This window comes from Neopsephotus bourkii, unplaced genomic scaffold, assembly GCF_033783945.1.
Source record: "Neopsephotus bourkii isolate Nb327-2 ecotype Australia unplaced genomic scaffold, CSIRO-AGI_Nbou_v1 NB_196, whole genome shotgun sequence".
Lineage (NCBI taxonomy): Eukaryota > Metazoa > Chordata > Aves > Psittaciformes > Psittacidae > Neopsephotus > Neopsephotus bourkii.
The window spans coordinates 9,319,657-9,341,983 of NW_026900709.1; the positions used below are offsets into that span (position 1 = coordinate 9,319,657).

Sequence of the window (22,327 nt, forward strand, 5' to 3'; positions counted from 1 at the left end):
GGAGTATAAAACATTTGCAAAATAATAGGTCTCTGGTGTCAAAAAAGATAAAGTTTATCCAGAAAAAAAAACATACTTTTACCCAGATCACAGGATTGTAGTATGGTTTGTGTTGGAAGGGACCTTAAAGGTTCATCTAGTTCCACACCCCTGCCATGCATGGGGGAAGAAATTGTATTAATCTCTTTTAAAATGAGGAAAAGATATAACCTGCATTCTCGAAAAAAGCAGAATTGAAAACAAGCAGATGAAATGAAGATGTAACACAAGTGGCTTCAAGTTAGTTTGTTTACTCCAGACATAGTACATACACTCCTGCATTTTGGTTAACAGTGCAGAACCTTCTGTGCTCCTCTTGGTTTTGCACAGAGAAATTGCATTGTGTTGAAATATTAATAAGAGATTTTTGAAATGGAAATGTGCTTTGTCAATATGCAGCAACTTTTTCACAGTTACTCTGATATATGCTTTTTATGTATGCACCAGCATATTTCAAACCACACCACACACACACCTCCAGTGAGTGCACCCAGTATTTTCTTGATCTTGGTCACTAAACCAGATCTAAAACAGGAGCTAGCCAACCAAAAATAATTCTCCAAGAATCCCCAGCTGTACAAAGAATTGACTAAAAATTGTAGGTCATGTAGTGGGATCATCCCAGACACCTCAGTAATTGAAGCAGCAGGCACTCTCTGTTCAGGAAGGTGCACAAATATGTGCAGAAATAGATCTGCAGGCCAAGATTTTACAGTTGAAAAGCTGTGTGTGCCTCTAATATTTCCTAATTCTCATCAGTCTGCTTTCATAAAATTTAAACCCATCCAAAATTTCAAAACCAAACCTTTGTAACATTACACCTTAAATCTGATCAGTTGCCAATATTTTTGTACTCTGCAAAAAAAAAAATAACAAGTTCCTTCATGAGAAAATTCCCTGGAGTCTTTAGTATACCAAACCAGAAATGAAATATCTAAGAAATTAAGTATCAACATCACAGTTGTACCATAGCCAAGCAAGCAATACTTCTGAAATGAAAATACACTTCAGCTCAGCCTGCTGGAGGGTAGTGATGCAGTTAATCAAATAATCAGTCTTGCTACAGTGTTCGCTCAATATTGCAGAGCCATTCAGACATTTTCTGATGTAGCTTCAGGATCTTGAGAAAATATGTTGTAGCTTATTTCAGTGCCCATTTTTGTTTCAGATGAAAAGCTTTATATTTATAGCTTCCATTTGTTTCTCATCTTTGTATAGAAAAAAATTGGTTGTCTTTAAAATGTGTCAAGCAGATTTATTTCATGCAACAACATTTCATTATATAATACCTACCCGTTTTTCAGACAGGCCTGAAGTACAATAAAGACATTTTACAAAAACTCAAGGTAATCAAAGGGTTAATAGATATGCTGTGCTGTCTGATTTGCGTGTAAATTTGCAGAGGAATTTTTCTAGAACAGAGCCCTATGGGTTTTTCAGCCTCATTTCTCAGTAGACTGCACAACTGGTGAGAAAGTAGGTGTTTTGTCTGGTAGCCATTAGAGTCTCATTATTCAGCAAATGTGGAGATAAAACAAAAAAGGTTTTGAATTCCCTTATCAAAGTTAGCTAACTCTGTCTTAATGAGTGTCAAGAAATAACGTAATGCTCTTTGTTGGGTTTTTTTGAGTGATTCTGAGATGCAGAACAGAGTGTTTGCAAATGCTGTAAAGGCTGCGACCGTTAGTGACTTAATTGCTTGCCTGCTATTGCCTTTATGGCATATATTACTCTTCATGTTCATATTTTTCTTTATAAAATGGATAATTAATTGTTTAAGTGCATGCTTTATTCTTTTACAGGAGTGTGACCCATCAGAAGATAAGACTTTTTGTGAAGAACAATGTTTTGAAACTTGCTTTTCTTACCAGAGCTGTTGTCTGCCTTTTTATTCAGTAGCTTTTCTGCTAATATATTGAAGGAGGCCCATGTTGTCCTTTTATTAGTTTGGTCATAGATGATCTTCTCCTTCCATATCTTATTTCAGGGCAAAGGGTTGTACAGCAACTATTGTTTCTAATATGATGACTTGTGGGTCCCCTCTGCCCCAGACTTGTGTCCCAGGGTAGGTCCTAGGGTTTGTTTAGGCAGCCCTTCAAGTACAGTTTGGCTAGTAAGTTTTTCCAACCTTGATTTTTTATTTTGACATGGTTTCTTAACATCTCCCATAATTACTTTCCATCAGGCTTGTAAACTCTTTGTGATCGCTGTACTTTCATGTTTTTGTTTTAAATGCTGCAAATTTTGTTCCAAAATTTTGTAGAACAGCTGCTGATTTTTCTCTCTACGAATTCTTCATATACTTCACTTTCAAAGCTCTCCATAATTTTGTGTGTCTTTTGTAATGTACTTTGAAGATGCTGACTTGCATCTACCACCCATAAGCCATTGAAATCAGATTCCCAAACAGCTTCTTACTTTTCCTGATCCTATTTGTAAAGAGCTCTCTGCAAACATCTCCCAAACTTACTTCTGTTATTATTACTTATGAAAATATTTTTCTCTATAATGGACTGAAAAACAGAAAAAGGCTTATGAGAAGTTTGGCTGCCACACCAGTGCCTGTGTTGAGGACTGGTTGTTCTGTCTCTCTGATGATTTCATATCTGCAGCTTTGATTTCTGCTCTTAAACTGGAAATCACTTGGTCAAGGGACTACCTTATTTTTCTGTGTGCAAAAAGCTTAGAACAGCTAGGTCAAAAGATAGGTTTTAGTCATATCAAGTGGCTCGCCTCTCTTCAGCATTGTCAATGAGCATATTTTATAAGGAAGTATAGGAAGAAAAAACATACTGGGAAATAGGTGTCACTTTTTAGTTTAATCTCATATGTGCAAAGCATTTAATATGTCAGATTTTAACTGAGAATTTTGTTTTTTAACAAGCACGTTTTTATTTTGTGCCTATTGATGCCAATTTAGCTACAATGATAAGCTTTTCAGCAAAATCTCTTGAAATAGATATAGATATAATTAATGCAAGTAATTTTACCTTTGCTGCACAGTTTATATGATAGTCTGAAAATCTAATTGATTTCCTCTTCCCATTCTGTAATCACTGCATGCTTCAGAGGTTGTTTAGTGCAGCCCAATATGCACAGGCATATTTAGAGCTGTTGAAATTATAGGGAGAACCTGAAAATCATTTCACTCAGTACAGCTCTGCTGGTTTGGGAGATATGCTCGCTTTACCTCTAAGTCTCAATTACTCTCCAAAATCAACACTTCAAGCTAATACCAGTTTCCTGTAACACAACTTATGTGAATTCAAGGCTACCATATGACAATCTTTGCATCGTATTTCTAGTAACCTATCAATAAAACATAAACCTTTCCTTTCAGAAATCACTTTTGGTTTTAGTTACTGTATGAGTGGCATAGTCAGAAATTAATTGAAAGTGTTCGGGGTCATCAGGCCGTTTGTGTTTTAAAGTGTCATTCTTTTAGTAGTGATGTGGTATTGTAGCATACTACTGTAAATAAGGCTGATTGCACCAAAGTTTTTGAATCTAACCATGCTGAATCTAACCAGTTCTGCTCACTGGTTGTATATCCTTGATAACCGTGAAGTGATTGAGTTATACAGTAAATTACTTTGTTGCTGTGTTTTTCCTAATGCAGATGGTTTATGCTGGAAATTGCATGGCTCTTTGCTTCAAGTCTTTAAAGATGAAAAAGAACACAAGTATTTACTATATTCTTACCTTTATGAAGGAGAATAAGTATCTAGACTGCTGAAAATAGTTTTTCTGTTATGCTCTTTTTTAACCTGGCAGTATGTTCTGTTGTGCAAGCAGGTTGAAGACTTATAAAAACAAATCTCTGTTTCTAGGATGGGAAATGAGCAAATCTCTCAAAAAGAGCTTCAGTGTAGGGTTGTCTAGAGCAGCAGTGGGCACTCTGCAGTGTCTGTGCTGCCCTTACGTGGCGAGTACTTTGTGTATGGCTGCTGTTCAGTGCCTTCAGCTGGGGGATGCAGTGAAGGACCTGGCACAAGGCAAGTTGTGAAGTTGAAGCCTGGCAGTGCATGGTTATAAACATGGTCTCTTGCTGGTGGGAAGCTGCCGTCATTGCAGCCAGTGCCACGCTGAAAGGCTGTCCCAGGTTCTTTGTCTGTCTGTGGCTTCAGCACAAGTTGTAGCTAGTAGTCCCAGCTTCTGGGGGAGAGACAGGCAGGTATAAAGCTATACTTTTTACCACATTCTCACACACTCAAAATATGTATTTTAAGTGAAATATTATTTCTTCAGCTACCATCACAGCAAGAGCAGGTTTATTTGTTACACATACAGGCAGGCAATTTACCTGGCAGTTTTTTAAGGGTTATTAGGATCATAGCAGAACTTTGTATCTAAAAGCTTTTATCATATGTGTTGGAAAGGGTTCCTGCAAGTGTATCTTTACCTTGGATAATCTTTTCATTTCAATTACTATTTGAACAAGCTGTTGTGAAACAGTTTATTGCAAAGTTATGTCTTGTGTATCTATCTTCAGTGATAAAAAATGTGCAGATAGGCCTGTTGCGGGATGTAAGTATCAATGAGTATTATTGATACAGAAAACATTTATCATTTAGATTTCTGGATTTCTACAGTCGTTTTAGAATTCCCTTTGTTTTTATTTTTGTTAGAATCTCAATTTTGAATTAAGGATCTGAACTTTAAGTTACTTTTCTGTTGAAAATAGCATGTATATTTTCATTATGAAGTCCAAATTGGAACTTCTGCCTAACATGCACTGAAGTCATTAGTCTCACTCAAATAAAATAAGTTGTTTCCTAGTTCTAGAAAGCAATACCTGTAAGCACGTTTTAGTATGGTAGGACATCATTTTGCAGTATAACATCATAATGTGCAACTATGTATACGTTATACAATTGTAAACACTCCATACAAATCATAAAGTAAACAAAGCGAACTCTCTTAAAGGTACCTTAAAAACTGAACTGCTTAATGGAATGGTTAGGGGATAAAAAAAAAAATATTCTTTTTGCTTTCTGAATGGACTGAATTCATTGCTGGACTGTGAACTGGGGCAGAACATTCACATTCAGTTGTTCACCAGGAAAAAATAACTGGAAAGAAGAGATGCAGGTTGAGGTCAGTGAGAATAAGTTTTATGGTAATATTTTTGCCCCTTTTTGAGCTAGGGCAAACTGAATCCTGCTGAAGTAGGATTTCAGTATTAAAAGGTAGGTTCTATATTTTATGCTGTAGTGAGAGTCTGTAGAGAGCAACTGTAGTGCGAGTCGCATGACCCACAAAGGTCATTAAATCACTTCAGCTGGTCTTACACTGGAAGCTAGAACCTGATGGATTTGGGCCTGTCAGATGTTATCGTGTACTGTGTTCCAGCTTTGTTATGTACAGCTGAAATGAGGCAGTACTAATTAGATAAATAAGTCTTGAATTTTAACATGGTGCTGACACAAACATAAGGCAAACAACCAGAAATATGTGAAAACAGCTTCAAAGCAGCATTGAAACAATGTAAGTAAGCGACAAGCACATTGATATTACTGAGCCCAAAGCAATACTTAATTATCTTGCTTTATTTTTTTCCTTGGGCTCTATTTCAAAATAAATTCAGGCTTCAGTAAGAACCATTGATTTACTTCTCCAGAGTCTTGAGGAAAAGGGAGACTTAATTCAAAGACAGGAATTTAGCAGAGATGAAGTATGGCCTTTCTGTGTTGAAAAATAACATAGTTGGATACAGTGCAACAGTAAAGGCTAGATATTCAATGGACCTCTTGCTCGTGAGTTACGATAGGAGCATTTCAACCTCATCCTGACTCAGATTGAATTGCAATTACAGTTGTCTGGGAGGGGGTTGGTGGTCTCATGCTTCCAGCTGTGCTCTGATGAGCTGTGCAGCAGAAGCTGGTGCAACCCTGATTCTGGGCAGGATGAATTTGCTCATGCACTTGTTTGACCTCTGCTTGGCTCTGTTGGGCTTTGTGGACTCTGCCCAGGTGGAAATTGGAGCAAATTTGAGCCTTTTCTGAATAACACTTGCCTTCAGAAATAGCAAGAGGACTATAATCCTACAGCTGCATCTAGCCATCCACATGTATTCCAGATGGTGATTACAGTTTGGAAGTATATGTATATATATGTATATGTGTACAGGCATTAACAGCTACAGTTCTGGTTTCTACGTGGAGATATTATTTGTTAGCTCTGTGCTGTAAGTACAAATAAAAAAATAATCTTCTTTGGGCTTTGTATATACACGTGATTTGCATTTCCTGTGCTTTGCACAGTTGAATACTTGGCATTTTTGTCTCAAACATAAAACTGTAAGTAATGGTGTTTTGAATTCTGTGAATTGAAAATACATAAGCTGTTATCAAAAACGCATTTGGAGAAGTGCAATCTTCTGATTTTAGAAGCCAGGAAAACCCAGTTCTGGCTCCACTGCAGTGACAAATATGCACTTAGCTCCGTGTACTTTCTGTGGGAGTTAAACTGTATAGTAACCTTACAATTATGATTTTTGAAGATGTTCTGCATTAAATATTTAGAATGGTGGAAGGAAACATTAATTCATAGAGGAGTGTACATCTCTCCTTATGCATCCTCATCAGTGAAGGGCTTATTTGTGTCAGGAAGCTTTCCAAATGATGGAATTATTATATGAACTGAGGTTCTTTCCAAAAGCTGCGATACTGGCAGAATTGAGCCCAGCTGGATGCTGATAACTTCTATTTTTCTAGAAGTTTTCTTGTTAGCTTGTTGTGCGTTATGTGCTCTAGAATTGCTTTGTATTATGAAAACACTGTAAACCTAGGGAATATTTTTAAAATTGTCATACTACATCAGCTGGTGGCTGGTTAAGTGAGGAGAAGTGGGGAACGAAATCTGTCATTTTTCAATCATCTGTTAAATTCAGTAATGGAAAATCATTACTCTGAGATAGTAACTGGGGGCCTGTGTAAAATGGATCTTAGTCCGTTGCTCAGGATCTCACTGCACAGACGTTTGATGGCAAAACAAAGAAATACAAATCTGCTCCCTCTTTTTGCAGATGATTTGAACCACAAGGTCAGGAGCCACAGGCCAGAGTGTAATTGGTGCTCTTGCTGCATCAGGGAGCCTCTCAGGCCAGGGGTCCACCCTGGTGCACATCCTCTGGTATTCTTGCTACCCCCCTTCATGTTCTCTCTCACAGGAAGGAATTATTTCTATCTCCAGAAAGTGTTTGAAAACCACCAAATTTTTATGCTTACATTAAAAAACAAACAACAAAACCCCCCAAAACACAAAAACAACCCACAAATGTGGGAAGCATTAAAAAAAAACCCAAAACAAATTAAAAGTGTAGTCTTTATATATTAACATACAGCTTGCAGTTCTGCAGGTGTATTACACTTTTAAGGCCTGCAATGCAAAGTACTGAGGAACATTCTTTTATTGCACTCAGGCTCACATATATATCCTGGTACTATGGGTTTTGCAGTCTGGCATAATACCGCATAGAACAACAAGAAGTGTATTTTCCTGTAATGTGAATTCAGCAGTTCAGCATTTTTCCTTTTGTTAGCACCTATAAGAACTTTCTGTATTGAAAACTCTTTAATTTAGAATGTTAGCAAATGCTGTTTACTAAAATCATGTATTTTATGAAGACTCGCAAGTCAAATATTACATTCTATATTTTGCAGATATAACATTACCTTATACAGAGACATTAAAATGGAATATTCTATGAACAATGATTTAATATAACTTTATTTTGTCATACTTTATCAACCAGAATGCATTCAGAATCTGGTTTTATATTTAATTTGGTCCTAATAGTAGTCTTAGTACTTGATCATTTACAGTGCTTAGTTGATATCATGTAATTTCAAAGTATTTTTGTTGCTTGTTTTTTTAAATATCTTTTATTAGAATTTTCTTTCTCATGTTATTTAACAATCTAAAATTGATGTACTGCACTGCATTTCTGAAAAATAAGCCAACAACTGTGGGTTTTAGTTTCAGAATGCCTGTTCATGGTTCATATGCACTCTCACGTGTTTGTTGGAGGGGGTAAAGTCCTGTTTACGGAATTTTTGGTAGCACCACATTGGCCTGATTGATACAGAGTTCTGTTGAGACAAAGTTTGGTTGTTGTAAACACAAAGTGCAAGGGCCCGTATTTAAAAATAACCAAAAGCTCAAAATAGGACCTAGTTTTTTCAAATATGTTCAACACTGCTTAAAACTGCCATACGTTTAAAATGGGATATAAGTAGTTTTTAAGAAGTTGCTGTTTGATAGTACTTGCTCTAGTAATAAGATTTGATTCCTATTGTTCAGGGTGGAAATGGGTCACTTATGCAATCATTTCTTATGTCCATTTTGTCAGGGTCATTCATACCAGCACTGCTGTACTGTCCCGCTCCCATCCCGAGTTCATAATAGCTGAGCTTGTTTTACTGTTGGCAACTAGTATGGCTTGTGGTCACAAGGTCTGCAGTTGAATAGCTTAAAATGCAAGGAGATCATGTAGCTGACAACAGGTAGGCAAGGAGAATTTGAATACTGGCTCTGGCACAGACTTCCAGTTTAGGCACAGTTGGGACATTTAATCTCTCGCCTTGTGATCACCATCTGTGAAATGAAGTAATACCTGCCTACCTGTCTCATAGGAGCACAGATGATTGACTCGTGCTTGTGAAGTGGTACAGGAATGCACTGAATGCACATCGGAGCCATCTGATCTCCAGATACATGGGGAATTGTTTGTGGAAAGACACACAGAATTTTAGCAGCTGTGTTCATGTGTGTAGTGTAGTACCATAGTTAATTCCTGTAACTGAAATGAGGGATATCTATGTCAAGGTGGTGCTTGAGCCTTTCAGGATCCTCCCAGTGACTCTGAGAAACCGGAGCCATTCCAAAAGCAACCATATTGCTCTTCAGAAATATTTTTATAATCCCCATTGAAAGCCTCACATTTGGGCTCTCCGTTCCTTAACTCTGGCTGTCTTTTGGGCTTTCTTGGGCTCCTTTCAACAGGTCAAACCTGCAGCATGACAGCAACAGCTGGCGTGAATTTGTTGAAGTCATTTGTATTCACTGATAACCTTTAAAACAAGAAAATCACCCCTTTTGTCAAATTACACGTTTTCATGGTAGGATTTTAACAAGATTTCAAAGATGCTGCTGTCCTGTATGAAATGAGGTGAATTAGTCCCCTGTTGTGTTAGGGTCACTAAAACCACAGGACTATTACTGTGTGAATTTTGTGTGCAGCATATTATGACATACGTATTTTGATTCTTTTAGAAGATAAAGGGAAAGCGAAACCCAACAGCGCAATTCTGCAGTCTGGTACAGAAACGGGTCCTTCTCTTCCCAAACCTGGAGCGGCAGCAGTGGCACCTGTAACACCTGCAACATCTTCCAAGAGCACAAATGGAGCTGCTAACACAGTTTCTGAGTCTGAAGAGGAAAAAGCCAAAAAACTACTTTACTGTTCATTATGCAAAGTGGCTGTGAATTCCCTGTCACAACTAGAAGCCCACAATACAGGTGAGCATGGCAACAGTGCAAGTCAGTGGTGCATTATTGGCTTTAAAATAGAGTGCAACAAGCTGTTTTTCTGGCACTGTAGTAGCCACATTTCACTAAAGAATCTTTTAGTTGAAAAATCTTTCAGTTGAAACTTGTAATGGCAAGTTACAAAAACATTTCTGTTAATGACAATTTCATGTATGGTGTTTGATATTGTATTAAAGCTCTTCAATTTTTTTTTTTCTAACCATCCTTCAGGTACTCTATAAGCTTGACAAAATTCTGTTAAGGTAACATCAAGGTCATGTTACCTAGTCAGCATCATAGAATCACAGAATCATGGAATAGTTAGGGTTGGAAAGGACCTTAAGATCATCTTAAGTTCCAACCCCCTGCCATGAGCAGGGACATCTCACACTAAAACATGCCACCCAGGCTCTGTCCCACCTGGCCTTGAGCACCACCAGGGATGGAGCATTCACAACTTCCTTGGGCAACCTATTCCAGTGCTTCACCACCCTTACAGTAAAGAACTTCCTCCTTATATTCAATCTAAACTTCTCCTTTTTAAGTTTGAACCCATTACCCCTTGTCCTGTCACTACAGTCCCTAATGAATAGTCCCTCCCCAGCATCCTTATACGCTGCCTTTGGATGCTGGAAGTCTGCTCTGAGGTCTCCAAGCAGCTTTCTCTTCTCCAGGCTGAACAGCCCCAACTTTCTCAGCCTGTCTTCATGCCTCCATAGTGAAGATCATGGTATGATCATAGAGGTTTCCGTAACACTAAGGTTCCTAATACAAGTTCTCTCTCGTATTTCACCTGTCTCTGTTTTTTTTCTGGCACAATTTATAGACATTTTGATTATGATTTTAGGGTGGGCTCCTTAGGTTTCCTAGATGTCCTGGAAGCTTTTAATTATTGGAGATTAGATATGCTCCCTTTAAAAGGCCACAGGCAGCATTCCCAATGTGCTTTGGCTGTTCTGTGCTGTGCTGCAGGTGTAAAGCTTGTTATCAAACCAGTGAAACTGGTTTTACAGCTGCAAGCCATTGAAATGGACAAAGCAGCCATTTTTTTCCAAATCAGAGGATACTTACTGAAATATTAGTGTTCCTAGGCAGGTTCTGAGTGATAGGTGGTTCCTCTCCCACTCTTGGCTTATGCCTTTTTCTGTGATTCACCAGCTATATGGGTTTTGGCAGAAGAACAAACATCTTGGCCATAGTTCCACACACTGTCCCCAAACATAGAGGCAGTGGTGGTCCAGCATTCTCTTGTTCCCTTTTTGTACAAACCCTTCTTTTATTGTCTGGCTTCCCTTTAGATCAAGGAAGTGAAAACTACACTGACCTAAACCAGATTCATCATTAGCCCCATTCTGTGGTGATTTGAATCATTCTGTCATGAAGATAAATGTGTTGCATAAAGTCCCAAGGCTAATGGACATAATCATATCTTGCTGATCATTAACTCACAAGCACCTCCTTGCCCATTAGGGTCCAAGCACAAGACTATGGTTGAGGCTCGGAATGGTGCTGGTCCCATCAAGTCTTACCCTCGACCTGGATCCCGTCTGAAGGTGCAGAATGGCAGTAAAGGCTCAGGACTGCAGAACAAGACATTTCATTGTGAAATCTGTGATGTCCATGTCAATTCAGAAATTCAGCTTAAACAGGTAGCTTGCATGTATCGAGATCCTTTACTGGTTTTAATTGCATTGCGGTATTGTAGCTGGGGTATAAGTCTGTGTGAAGGTATTTTGGTGAAAAGTGAACTTATTATTTCTTTTCTGTCACCCCACAACTATTTCTAAATAGTTCCCTATAGGTCTACTTCAGCTAATTGTTTTGCCTGGTGAAATGTGGTCTCAATAGTTGAAAAGCAGAGGTGGACAAAGTGTCAGTATCAATGAATAACAGCAAATCTAGTTTTAAAAGCTTCCTCAAGAGAGAGGTTTGAACTCTGGTCTCCTAAATGGAAGAAATTCTAGTTTGAGGTTCCCTGAATTCCATTTTGGTGCTATTTCCATCTGCTGGAATACTTTTTAATACTATGTGAGAAGGAGAATGTGACTTGAATCTATTGGTTTAGGACAATCAGCAGGAGGGTAATACTGCAGATGCGTTTGAACTGTGTAGAGCAATGTTATCATTAACAGTGTAGCTGTATGAACATGCAGCTCTGCTTTGTCCGAGCCAATTAGCCCTGGGTTCAGAGCTGTGCCAATACAGATACCTAAACAGGAAGCTCTTAACAGGATGGTACTGTGCTCTGTGGCTGTATTCTCTCATTCCTTTTTATTTCAGTTATCTCTCAGACGGTATTAAATTGCATGGGGTAGACATATCCCTGGATCCTGGTTCTTCCTTCAGCTAATACTGAATTATTTATGCGACTGAACTTCATGAGTGAGACTGAAATTTAACTCCTACTTCCAAATATTCCTATGACCTAGTGACTACAGCTCTGACTGGTTCAAAGCTTCTCATGTGGAAAAATGAAATACCAACCAAAATATCAATAATTTGCAGAGCCTGTCTCGGATCACAGAACTCACTGTATTTGATTAGCTTCTGATTCTCTATTTGATGTGCTCCAAATTGTTATGTTTAATTTAGCAAAACTCATCATTGCTCACTCTAAAGAACCTACTTAGTCTTACAAACAGGGGGCTTAGGCATATCCTGCTGATAAATCAATTTCAAACTCAAAACTGAGAAATGTTTAAACAGGTAATTAAATGTGGGGATATTTATTTCAGCATATTTCCAGCCGAAGGCATAAGGACAGAGTTGCAGGAAAGCCTATGAAACCTAAATATAGTCCCTACAACAAACTGCAGCGCAGCCCAAGTATTTTAGCAGTAAGTATTTCTATTTCTTATCACTGTCTATGTGAATTTGTGACCCTGGGGACTCCCACCACACAGAGAAAGGAACGTGACTGACCTGACGCTTCCACAGTATTTCTCCCCCTTCAGGCTGAGTCTGCTCAGGGATCAGATTTCAAGATAGTTATGCATTCTGTCTGCCCAGTCAAAGGCACACAGACAGCACTCCGAGTGTTATTTACTGCTAGGAAGAAGAGAATAATCAGTGGGACGGGGAATGAACCATTGTGGCCCTGTGGAAATGTACTGGCTCTGCTGGGCTACTGCACTGCTGCCTGAAGGCTGCAATGTATATACTCTGTCTTTCTGGGCACCTGCGATAACTCTCAGTTATGATGGATGCAGTCAGGAAAAAGGACATACGATGTTAAGATACAGAAATACTAATGCTCATTCTTTGCATACAGCAAAACAGTGCTATATAGATGTATTACATTGCTGCAAAAGACTTACCAAGTGTTTAGGGGAATTGGTTGCCTATCTGCATGCCCAAGCTGTGTCTGTCACTGTCTACCAAAACACCTCTTCTGCCTTTGTACCCCTAGACCTTCCCCTTTTGCACCCACCTACATTTCCAGGAATTCCCCAGCTGGTTCTGCCAGTCAGCTATAGCCGGAGTTCAGGTTGGCTCTAGCACAGCACAGATTGGATGTTTATTTGCTCATGACTCAGCCTGTGTTTTATTCATTAGGGAAAAGTGCATGCCACCTATGGCAGGAAAACAATTTACAGGTTGGGAAGAGAAAGATGCAAATGTGTATGTGTAAGAGGAAGCATGTGAAAAGCCTTTAAACACTGAAATATTAATATGTCTTTGTAATTGTGTAGAGGCAAATGAAAACGCTGCAGGCTTTCTCTGAGTCTCCCCATTTGATAGGTTCTGCACACACTGATCTTCACTTGTGTGATACATCATTTTATAATGTATTGCATAAGGAGAGGCCTCCATTAATAAAAGAAAGGCATGAGTATCTTTGCCTCCATAAATGTGGGATTGTGGTGCAAATCATTTTCAGTGAGACTGTGGTATATATATTTCTGGTTAGCTTTTTTTCACCACAAGCACCAGCAAGATCATAAACAGCAATAATTCAGAAATAATTCCTTATGGTATTCATCTTAAAAAATACTTCTATTTTGCAAAGAGCAGCTCTTCATTGGCAGGTAAAAAGCTCACTGGACCACTACTAGTTTCCCATCTTGACCGCCCTCCTTTTCTACAGTTCATTTTTGCAAGTGGAAATGTTGACTTTTGACACTGAAGTTTTAATCGTGTTTTTTTTTTTTTCAGTTTCTTGCGCAGTTATGATTCGCATAATTTAATATTGTTCACTTGCAAATGATGCTTTCTTCTAAATGTCAGTGTGAGTGCCCCTACACTTGTGTTTCTTTAAATATATGATTTAGTTGCTTTAATTGCCCTGGGAGTGAGAAGACAACGTGGGTAAAATTTCTAAACAGCTGAGATGAGGCTTCTGTGAGAAACCACAGTGTGCCTTTTGTCAGGGTTTATTTGTTTCCCTCATGTAAAAATCGGCACAGGAGAGCTGTATTTACATTGTTTTTTTCTGTGTGTGTGTGTGTTTTATTCCAGGCAAAACTTGCATTCCAGAAGGACATGATTAAGCCGCTGGCTCCTGCTTTCCTTTCATCTCCTCTTGCTGCGGCTGCAGCTGTATCGTCAGCTCTGTCCCTTCCTCCACGTCCCTCTGCATCCTTGTTCCAGGCACCTGCAATACCACCAGCTCTACTCAGGCCAGGCCATGGTCCCATCCGGGCAACACCTGCCTCCATACTTTTTGCACCATACTAACTTATTGATGTGAAGAAGAAATAACTATGGCCAGTAGGAAGAGTAAAAGACAGACAGGAAAGAGGTTGAGATTTTAAAATGTCTTTCTCTTTTGAAATGCCATCCTGCGTGACACCTCAACCAACCACACCATAAAACTCATCACTGGCGGTACTGCATTTTGGAGTCTTGACAACTCTCTCAGTCTCTCTCTCTCTCTCTCTCATTTTAATCATGATAGAGTGATTTGCTAAAAGCTTCATTGCTCATAACATTTATACCATTAATGATTCATGCATCTATTAATATTTTTTTTCAATGTGTATGATGCACCTTGGAATCAAGGAACGTAAAATATTTTCCTGACAGACTTGAAAACTAGGGTCTTCCTAACTCTCACTTATGTAAATACTTCTCTGAAAACCAATGGAGTATAACCTAATGTGGAAAGAAAGGTAGATGAACCAAATGCCTGATTGTGGATAACATCTCAAAAATGCATTGCGTCCTTTGTTTGTTTTGGGTTTTTGTTTTCCCCAGTGTGCTCTTGTTGACAGGGATTGTGTACTGTCCTAGGTCCCAGTACTGGTGTATCTTGTGTAGTACTAAAGATGTGTCACATGTCTGATTTTAATATTTTTAGTTTCTGTGCAAATGTTTGAAAGCAATGCAGCGCTGAAGCTTTTGATTATTTCTTTTGTGTCACACTTTATTTAGAGAAATTAAAATAGAAAGCCATATAACATATAGTTAAGGTTACTACTTGTTTGCTACTTTAACTTATTTTTGTTGTTTCCTCACTGGTGTTGCTAAGCGATGTTTAAAGAGAAAAAAGGCTTTTCAATTGCACATTACCACAGCTTACATGCATTGTTCAAGAAGAGAATGGATCCATATATTTCTACGTAAATATCTTTTTCTTCATTTCTAACTAGTTTTCTTTGTAACGATGCTGCATAATGTTGTGGCTCCCTAATGCAATAATGTACAGAACATAAAATATTTATAATTGACTGTATTCTCTGTTTACTGAATATATTGCAGTAATGTCCCACCTATCTTCTTACTTCCCCAACCCTTTTATAAAGGTGATATCAATATGCAGTACTCATACTGAAGTCATTATGTGATATTGGGGACAACAGGTGGAAGAAAGGAAAAAATAAATAAATAACTTTTAGAGCATCTTTATCTGCAATCCATAATAGTAAAATGTCTGTGTATTTTTTTAAATGTACCTTTTCAATAAAATGATAAGAAAAATATACGTTTCTTGTGTTTATTAACCAGTACAAAAAAGAGAAGGCTGGAAAAGACAAATTTAGCTACAGGAGTCTTCAGGAGCAGACAAAGCATTAGAGTTGCAATAAAGCATAATTACAGAACCTGTGTTTACTTCCCTTGTGTTTTAACGTCTTTTTCTTGCTACATCCTGTTAAAGCCTTTATTGGTGCTTTTTGCAGTAAGACTGTAAACATTCACTACGTTGGAGATTCAGAAGCAGCAGCAGTAGAGCCAGGTGGGTGATTATGGTTTTATTATTGCACCACCCAAATGCTACAGCATAGTTATGCCATTTCTGATGGCGACTGAGGATTAACTTTAAAAGCAGCCTAGGCATACCTGAGACTGAAAGCAGGTCACTTTGGTGCCAAGACTTGCTCTGAAGTGTGGGCAAAATAGGCAGCTGCTTGATGTAGCAGGCTTTGAAGGCAGGTGTTAGGGGAAGCTTTGAAATTGTCTTTTTTTGCTGCTAAAAAGCTTGATCTGTTCTGTAAAATTCTTTTTTTTTTCATTAATACAAAGTGAAAATGAAGAGTACAAGAGTAAAAAGACAAGTGTAAGGCTGTTAGGGTTAACACAAGCCAACAGGGCCATTACATATCTGCAAAGACTGAGGAATAAAAATTCCAGGAACTTTATAATAGAGAATTTACAGACCAACATGTACCTCCTAGTTGCAACATTATTAGAGTCCATTTCATGCAAGTGTAATTCTGCCCAAGTCCCACTATTTAGTGGAGTACTCAAGTGTGCTGTGAGAGGGTAATTCTCTGGAGAGTCACCTGCCAAGGGGGAGGTAATGGAGTCCAGCCTTTTAGCATTCTCTGGGGAAGTAGGTACAGTTGTATTAATTCTGCAGTCTGTGAAGAGTACAAGGTGGTATGAGTAGACACTATTGCATGTGCATTTATTTGTGTCTGATTTTGTAAGTAAGTCATGTTTTTTGTCCAAAATGAGATGGGTTTACAGAACTGTGTCTTTTAATTGGTTCTTCAGGAAGCAAGAGTTGTCTGTGTTGTAAAACACTATTTTACCTGCTTTTATAACCTACTGTCAGTGATGAGAAATTGAAAGCAATTACAAGTTTCTGCAATTGAAAATTTTCCTATATAAGAATACAGAAAACCTGTATTAAGGAGAGGACCAGTGAGGGGTGTATGGATTTCTCAGACACCTGATTATTTTAAAGAGCATCTTAACACTGGAGAAGTATTTAGGTTGCTAAGAGTGAAAGAATGTGTCATGTCATTCAGCAATGAGAGGAATTGTGAAACACAAGGAGCTAAAGGGCTATGATTGCAAGCCAGGGAAGACTCATGTTCAGATTCATATTCAACACCTTTTGTACTCTTTACTGTGTTATTTTAGATCTTGTGTACTGTAACTCTGCTTGCCACCAAACTTAGGTCCATGACATGCACAACTGAACATCAGGAGTGACAATTACATTATAAATGGCAAACCCTTTCATCATGCCTGCTGGGACCTTGCATTTTAGAAACAAGCTCTATATAAGGCAGAAAATTTTTATCATACTTGCACAAAGGCTATCTGCTACTTTTTGATACGTTAGGATGTTTTCTCCCAAGGTGTAATATCATTACAGACAGCTGGCTATGAAATTCATGAATTTGTTATAGCAAAGAATGAGTACTGAAATACAGTATTTGCAGTGCAGTTACCACTTTGAATAAATGTATTGAATGTGCAAACCACTAAGGTAATAAGGTTAAAGTAACAGAATCACATCCTCCTGTATGTCTGTTATTCAAGGTCTGTTTGCTGCACTCTGAGCTGCAAGTTGCTCCTATGCAAGAAGTCAGAAGTCATAAGGGGTACGTGTGTTGGTCAGGGGTTATCACTTGACACTGTCATCTTTCTGTACCAGAATTAAAAGGATCCAGATTGAACGCAGATGTATCAGCAGGAACTTTCCAGGGGTGCTTGTGGCTGGATCATGGTCCCTGTGCTGCAGAAGCCTCTCAGAAAGGATATCAAACAGAAGATGTGGTCCTGTAGTCTGTACAGATGCATACTTTTAAGGAAACTAGTAGAAATAAGATCTTTTGTGACCACTGCCAGATACTGGTGTTTGTGCTTCTCATTTCTGCAGGTCAAAACAATAATAAATCTTTCCCTCTGATTTTGGTCAGATAGCAGAAGGAAGAAGACACAAGCTAGCATGCACATTGCCCTGTCCCTATCAGCACTTGAATTCCTATGATAATGTTACACTGGGTCCATCTGCTGATAAACTAACAAACTTTTCCTGTAAGGAAGAGATGATTTCATTAAAAATCAATGACCTTATTTTACTAGCTTACCATGTCATCTTGGACTAAGAATTTTATGCTCAGAAAAATTTTGCAAAAGAATTTGTCACATTTGTCTGAAAAATAAAAAAAAAAGGAGCATGGTTGTTTTAAGCTCTGCGGGAAGTATTTCACTGTCTTTATGCATCTGGCAATAACCCAGTGAACCTCACTGTATATCTTTTGAATGTGTCACCTTGAATAAGTGAGGTACTGTACTATTTATTCATGCTTGGTTGGACAGTAAATCTCCACAGCTGTCACCTTCTGGTCTCAGTGGTCATGATGATTTTCCTACTATGACTAGTATATATTTTTTAACCTTTTTATTCTTAACATTCTTGTTTCAAGTGACAACCTAAGCATCCTCCAGTATTTATTGGAATGACCAGCACTTCAGGTAAAACTATGTGATTTTGAGCATCTAGAATTCTTATATATTATAGTGGGTTTGGATTAAAGTAACATTGGTTTCAAAATGTTTCAATTTGGTTTTCCTATTCATATTTATTTGCATTGATAGAGTACTGTGCTAAATGCTAAATGCCAAGAGCCAAGCCCTGCCAAGCCCCAGAAGTGGAGGAGGCCAAATGGAGCATGTTGCCTTTGAAAGGCTGCAGCTGTGGGAGGTCCTGAGTGACTGCAAAAAGGAAGATTTTATGCCTGTCATCAGAAATGTCATGAAAGGGGATCCAGGCATGTGAAAACAAGTAAGTGATTGGGATTGGCCAACATGAGTTTACAGAAGGCAAAATGATGCCTAAGCAGACTGTATGCTTTCTGGTCTGTGCAGAAAAAGGGGAGCAGTGAATGCCTTTATGTTGACTTCAGTAAGGCTTTTCATAACGTCCCATGTAGAATCCCTGCAGGCAAATGGGGGTAGCACAGACAGAGCTGGTGGCTACAGTGTGGTTGTAGGAGTGGCTGGGCCACCAAGCTCCAAGTGCTGGGCAATCGTTTGCAGTCTGTGACAGCCAGCTGAGTGCTGTTCCCTGGGTCAGCAACATGTAACATACTGACCGACCTGTACAGTGAGAAGGAGAGCACTTGGCAAGTGTGCAGATTTCAATACGAAACCAGGTGTGATGCTTTTCCAGGTGGTGTGCTGGAGGGTAAAGCTATCATCCAGGGGGACCGCAGCAAGCCTGGGATATGGTTTGACAGGAACCTCAGGGGGTTCAGGCAAGGGCCAAGTTCTGCATGTGGGAAGGAGCTGCCTTGTGCAATGTTGCAAACCAGGCCCCTCACCAGAAAGTAGCTTTACTGGAAAGGCCTCGGGTGGGGCTGGGAACATGAGTTTTGTGGTGGACACATTGAGCACAAGTCTGCAGTGCGCCCTTGTGGCAGCAGAACTTAGCTGAATACTGCGCTGTGTTAGCACAACCGTGTCCAGCAGGTTAAGGGACGTGGTAGAACACCTCTGTTTAGCACTTTTGAAGCTGCACCCAGAATAACGTGTCCTGTCTGGGGCCTCCAATGCAAGAGAGATTTTGTCAAATTAGAGCAAGTCTGGGAGAAGGCCATAAAGGTGGTTAGGGAACACGCATGTTGCATTCAGGAAAGTGAGATGGGTTGGTTGAGCCTGGAGAAGGCTGTGGCAGTTGTGGCCGCTGTCCTCAACTGTCTGACCTGTGGTCACAGAGAAAAGAGATGGATGTCTCTCAGTGAAGCTCCATGAGAGGAAACAGACAGGAGCTGCAGGAAAAAACATTCTGGCTCCTACAAGGAAACAAAGGTTTCACTGTAAAAGTGAGTAAGCCCCTGAAGCAGGTTGTCCAGGAAGGGTTTTGCAATATCCACGCTTGGGGAAACTTACATGGACTGGGGTGAGCAACCTGATCCAACTGTGAATGCTTTGAGCAGGAGGCTGGAGTAGGCGACCTCCATAGGACCTGCCAAGCAACTTCCATTAGTGCAGCTGAAACCTGTTCTGCATGTGTCTCTGCGTACATGTGTTTTGGAGCTATGGGCACTTTGGGGTTTGAATTACATATTTCTCCCATATCCAATCATGCTTAAAAAAGAAAGATCAATACAATACAGAAATTGGTCATATTTTTTAGGCAAGCATTATGGTCAGTGTAAGGGAAGCGTTGGTTATATAATAAAGCAGCAGCAAGGGGGGATTACAATAGGAAAAAAATACCGCGTGCAACAGAGGATAAGGTGACTGCAGCCTGAATCTGATGAACATCCACTGGGTCATGCAGGTAAGATGCTGACTGAGAAAAGGGCACCTGCTATCTCAGAAGCAGGGTTAGATAAAGTGAAGGCAGATTTCTGCATCTGGAGAACTGGCTGGCAAAATCCGCAGAACACTGATGTGCTGTCAGACATAAATCCATTACCCAAAATTTTTCTCTCTGGAAAAAGAATCAGATCTATATAACTGTACAAATAAAAATGTTTCCTTTCTCCTGCTTGAAATAAAGGTAGGCAAAATCATGTGATTTTTATTATGCAAGCTAGATGAAAATGGAACAAAACGGAAAGGTAGAATTCACACTTTGGCAATGATTTTTCAGTGACTGTTAAAAAGATTTTGAGTGCCTCCGCTATTTGACGCAATTTCATGAGATGTAGAGGCTGGGATGCTAAGGACTTAGGTGGGACTGAAGAAAAGAGTAATAAAACATATCAACATAAAAGTTTTTAACACATATGCAGAGACAGAAGCAAGACAGTCACTTTACAGGAGACTGGGTAGGTGTAGGCTTCTGCAGTGGTTTTCTTAGTTCAGGAACCACCTAGAAACAGTGGACAGCTTCCTCTTACACAAAAGACCTAAGGCACCCTGAAGGAAAACGATGCCTGCCCCATCAGATGGACTGAGGAGAGCAGGAACAGGCATAGCCAGACTCACAACCACAAAGTGCAGCCAGCACAAGCACCGGGATGGCCACATCTAGGCCCATGAAGCAGGTGGCATCAGGAAATGGACCAATATGTTTCCGTCTTAAATGAAAGCATTTGGCTGTAAGGGTGCTGAAAACCACATTCGTTAGGAGGTGTTAGCTACTGTGAGCTTTTTCCAAGGCTAGGAACAGCCATGGCACACAAACTTCTTATTCAAAGACTGGGATTTACACTTTAGATGTACAATGTAATTTCAGCAGATTTAAATGCCCAACATGCGCAGCAGCCAGTTGGTGCTCTCAGAGTACTAAATTTGAGCCACAGCCTTCGAGACACTTCAGGCAATGAGCAGCCTCTTTGGCAGTCCAGACCCAAACATGGCTCTGGTCTAACTAGGGAAATTTCCATTTTGTTTCCTCAGGTCCCATTTTGTGTTTCCTTCAGGAGGTTTCCCTCTCATAAGAAAATGTCATTTTTGGTTAAGCCTTCTCCGCACAGCCACCCACCCAAGTTACCTTTCCATTTAGACACTTCCTGTCCTCAGGTTGCAAGAGGAAGGTTTTTTGCACTGTTCAAGGTTGATTTCTGCCAGCCAAGATCATGCCACCCTAAATCTAAATCTATTGCAGCATCATCCTGCCTTGCCTTCTGATTCTATCAGCTGACTCTTTGATCCTCTCTCTAACTCCTTCCTTGACCACATCAAACTATGCCACTTGTTTCTCCGGCTCTCTGTCAGCCTCTTAAGTATTAGTTCTCATAGCACATCAGGATGTCAGCTCCCTCCTCCATCTCCTGAGAGGTCTGCTTTCATTTCCCAGCAAGTGTTGGTGAGGTTTTCCCGTTCTGCCCTTGAACTTTTGAAAGCAGGCCCCTGAACTAAGAAGTCATCACACAGTTCACCCTCAGTATCTTCCCTGAAGATCACTTATAGCAGAAAAAATCCACCTCCCAACCTTCCCCCCCAAACCCCCACCACCACCACCACCACCACAACACCTGCAGAGAGAGTAAAACTGGCAGGAGATTTTGTGATGCCAGATTTTAGCACATAAGAAAGCTTAGGAGTAGGGGACAACATAACCATGACCCTTTTCATTTCATCTGTCTAAGCTCTGTCAGCCTTGACTGTGCTAAGCACATTTTTTGGCAGATCTGATGCTTGCCTTAGAAGGTCAGTGATGCCTGCAAACACTTCCTTTTCAGGATATATTATCTCCTCAGGAAGGCAGGTGGTAGCTTCATTCAAAATTAATTTTCATGTTCAACTGTGCCAAATCAGGCTTTCACATGCAATTTGAATTTTAAAATGTTCTCTAATGTTTTCTGTGAAGGCTGAATGAAAAATGGATCTTCACTGACTGACTTCACCAGAGCTGCTCTGAGGCTCTTGTGCTCAAATAGTGGGAGCCTACCCATTGCCAAACAGGGCAAAAGAAATAGTGGAGGTTAGGTTTATATAAAACCAAGTACACTGGCGCCATCATTCCTTTTTCTTGGCTGTGTAAGTCCTGATGGGATCACATGGAGGTGTGCTCCTGCTCTGCCATACACCCTGCAGGATAGCACTGTTTGCAGCATAGCCACAGTACAGGAGGGCAAACACATGCCTTCTCACGTGTGCTGGGTTTTAATTTCCTTTCCTGCTG

General features: G+C 39.7%; 1 protein-coding gene across 9 annotated transcripts in view; it reads left to right on the forward strand.

Annotated features, from left to right (window-relative positions):
• ZNF385B (zinc finger protein 385B) overlaps nucleotides 1-15,491 on the forward strand; it is a 169,008-nt gene extending 153,517 nt beyond the window's left edge. For all 9 annotated transcript variants that reach the window (XM_061379276.1, XM_061379238.1, XM_061379258.1 and 6 more), the window contains 4 exons: nucleotides 9,316-9,561; nucleotides 11,041-11,219; nucleotides 12,306-12,407; nucleotides 14,029-15,491. In XM_061379276.1, the coding sequence (XP_061235260.1) occupies nucleotides 9,316-9,561; nucleotides 11,041-11,219; nucleotides 12,306-12,407; nucleotides 14,029-14,247 (746 nt within the window). In that variant the 3' untranslated portion in view covers nucleotides 14,248-15,491. The remainder of the gene's footprint in view (nucleotides 1-9,315; nucleotides 9,562-11,040; nucleotides 11,220-12,305; nucleotides 12,408-14,028) is intronic.
• The last annotated feature ends 6,836 nt before the right edge of the window (nucleotides 15,492-22,327 follow it).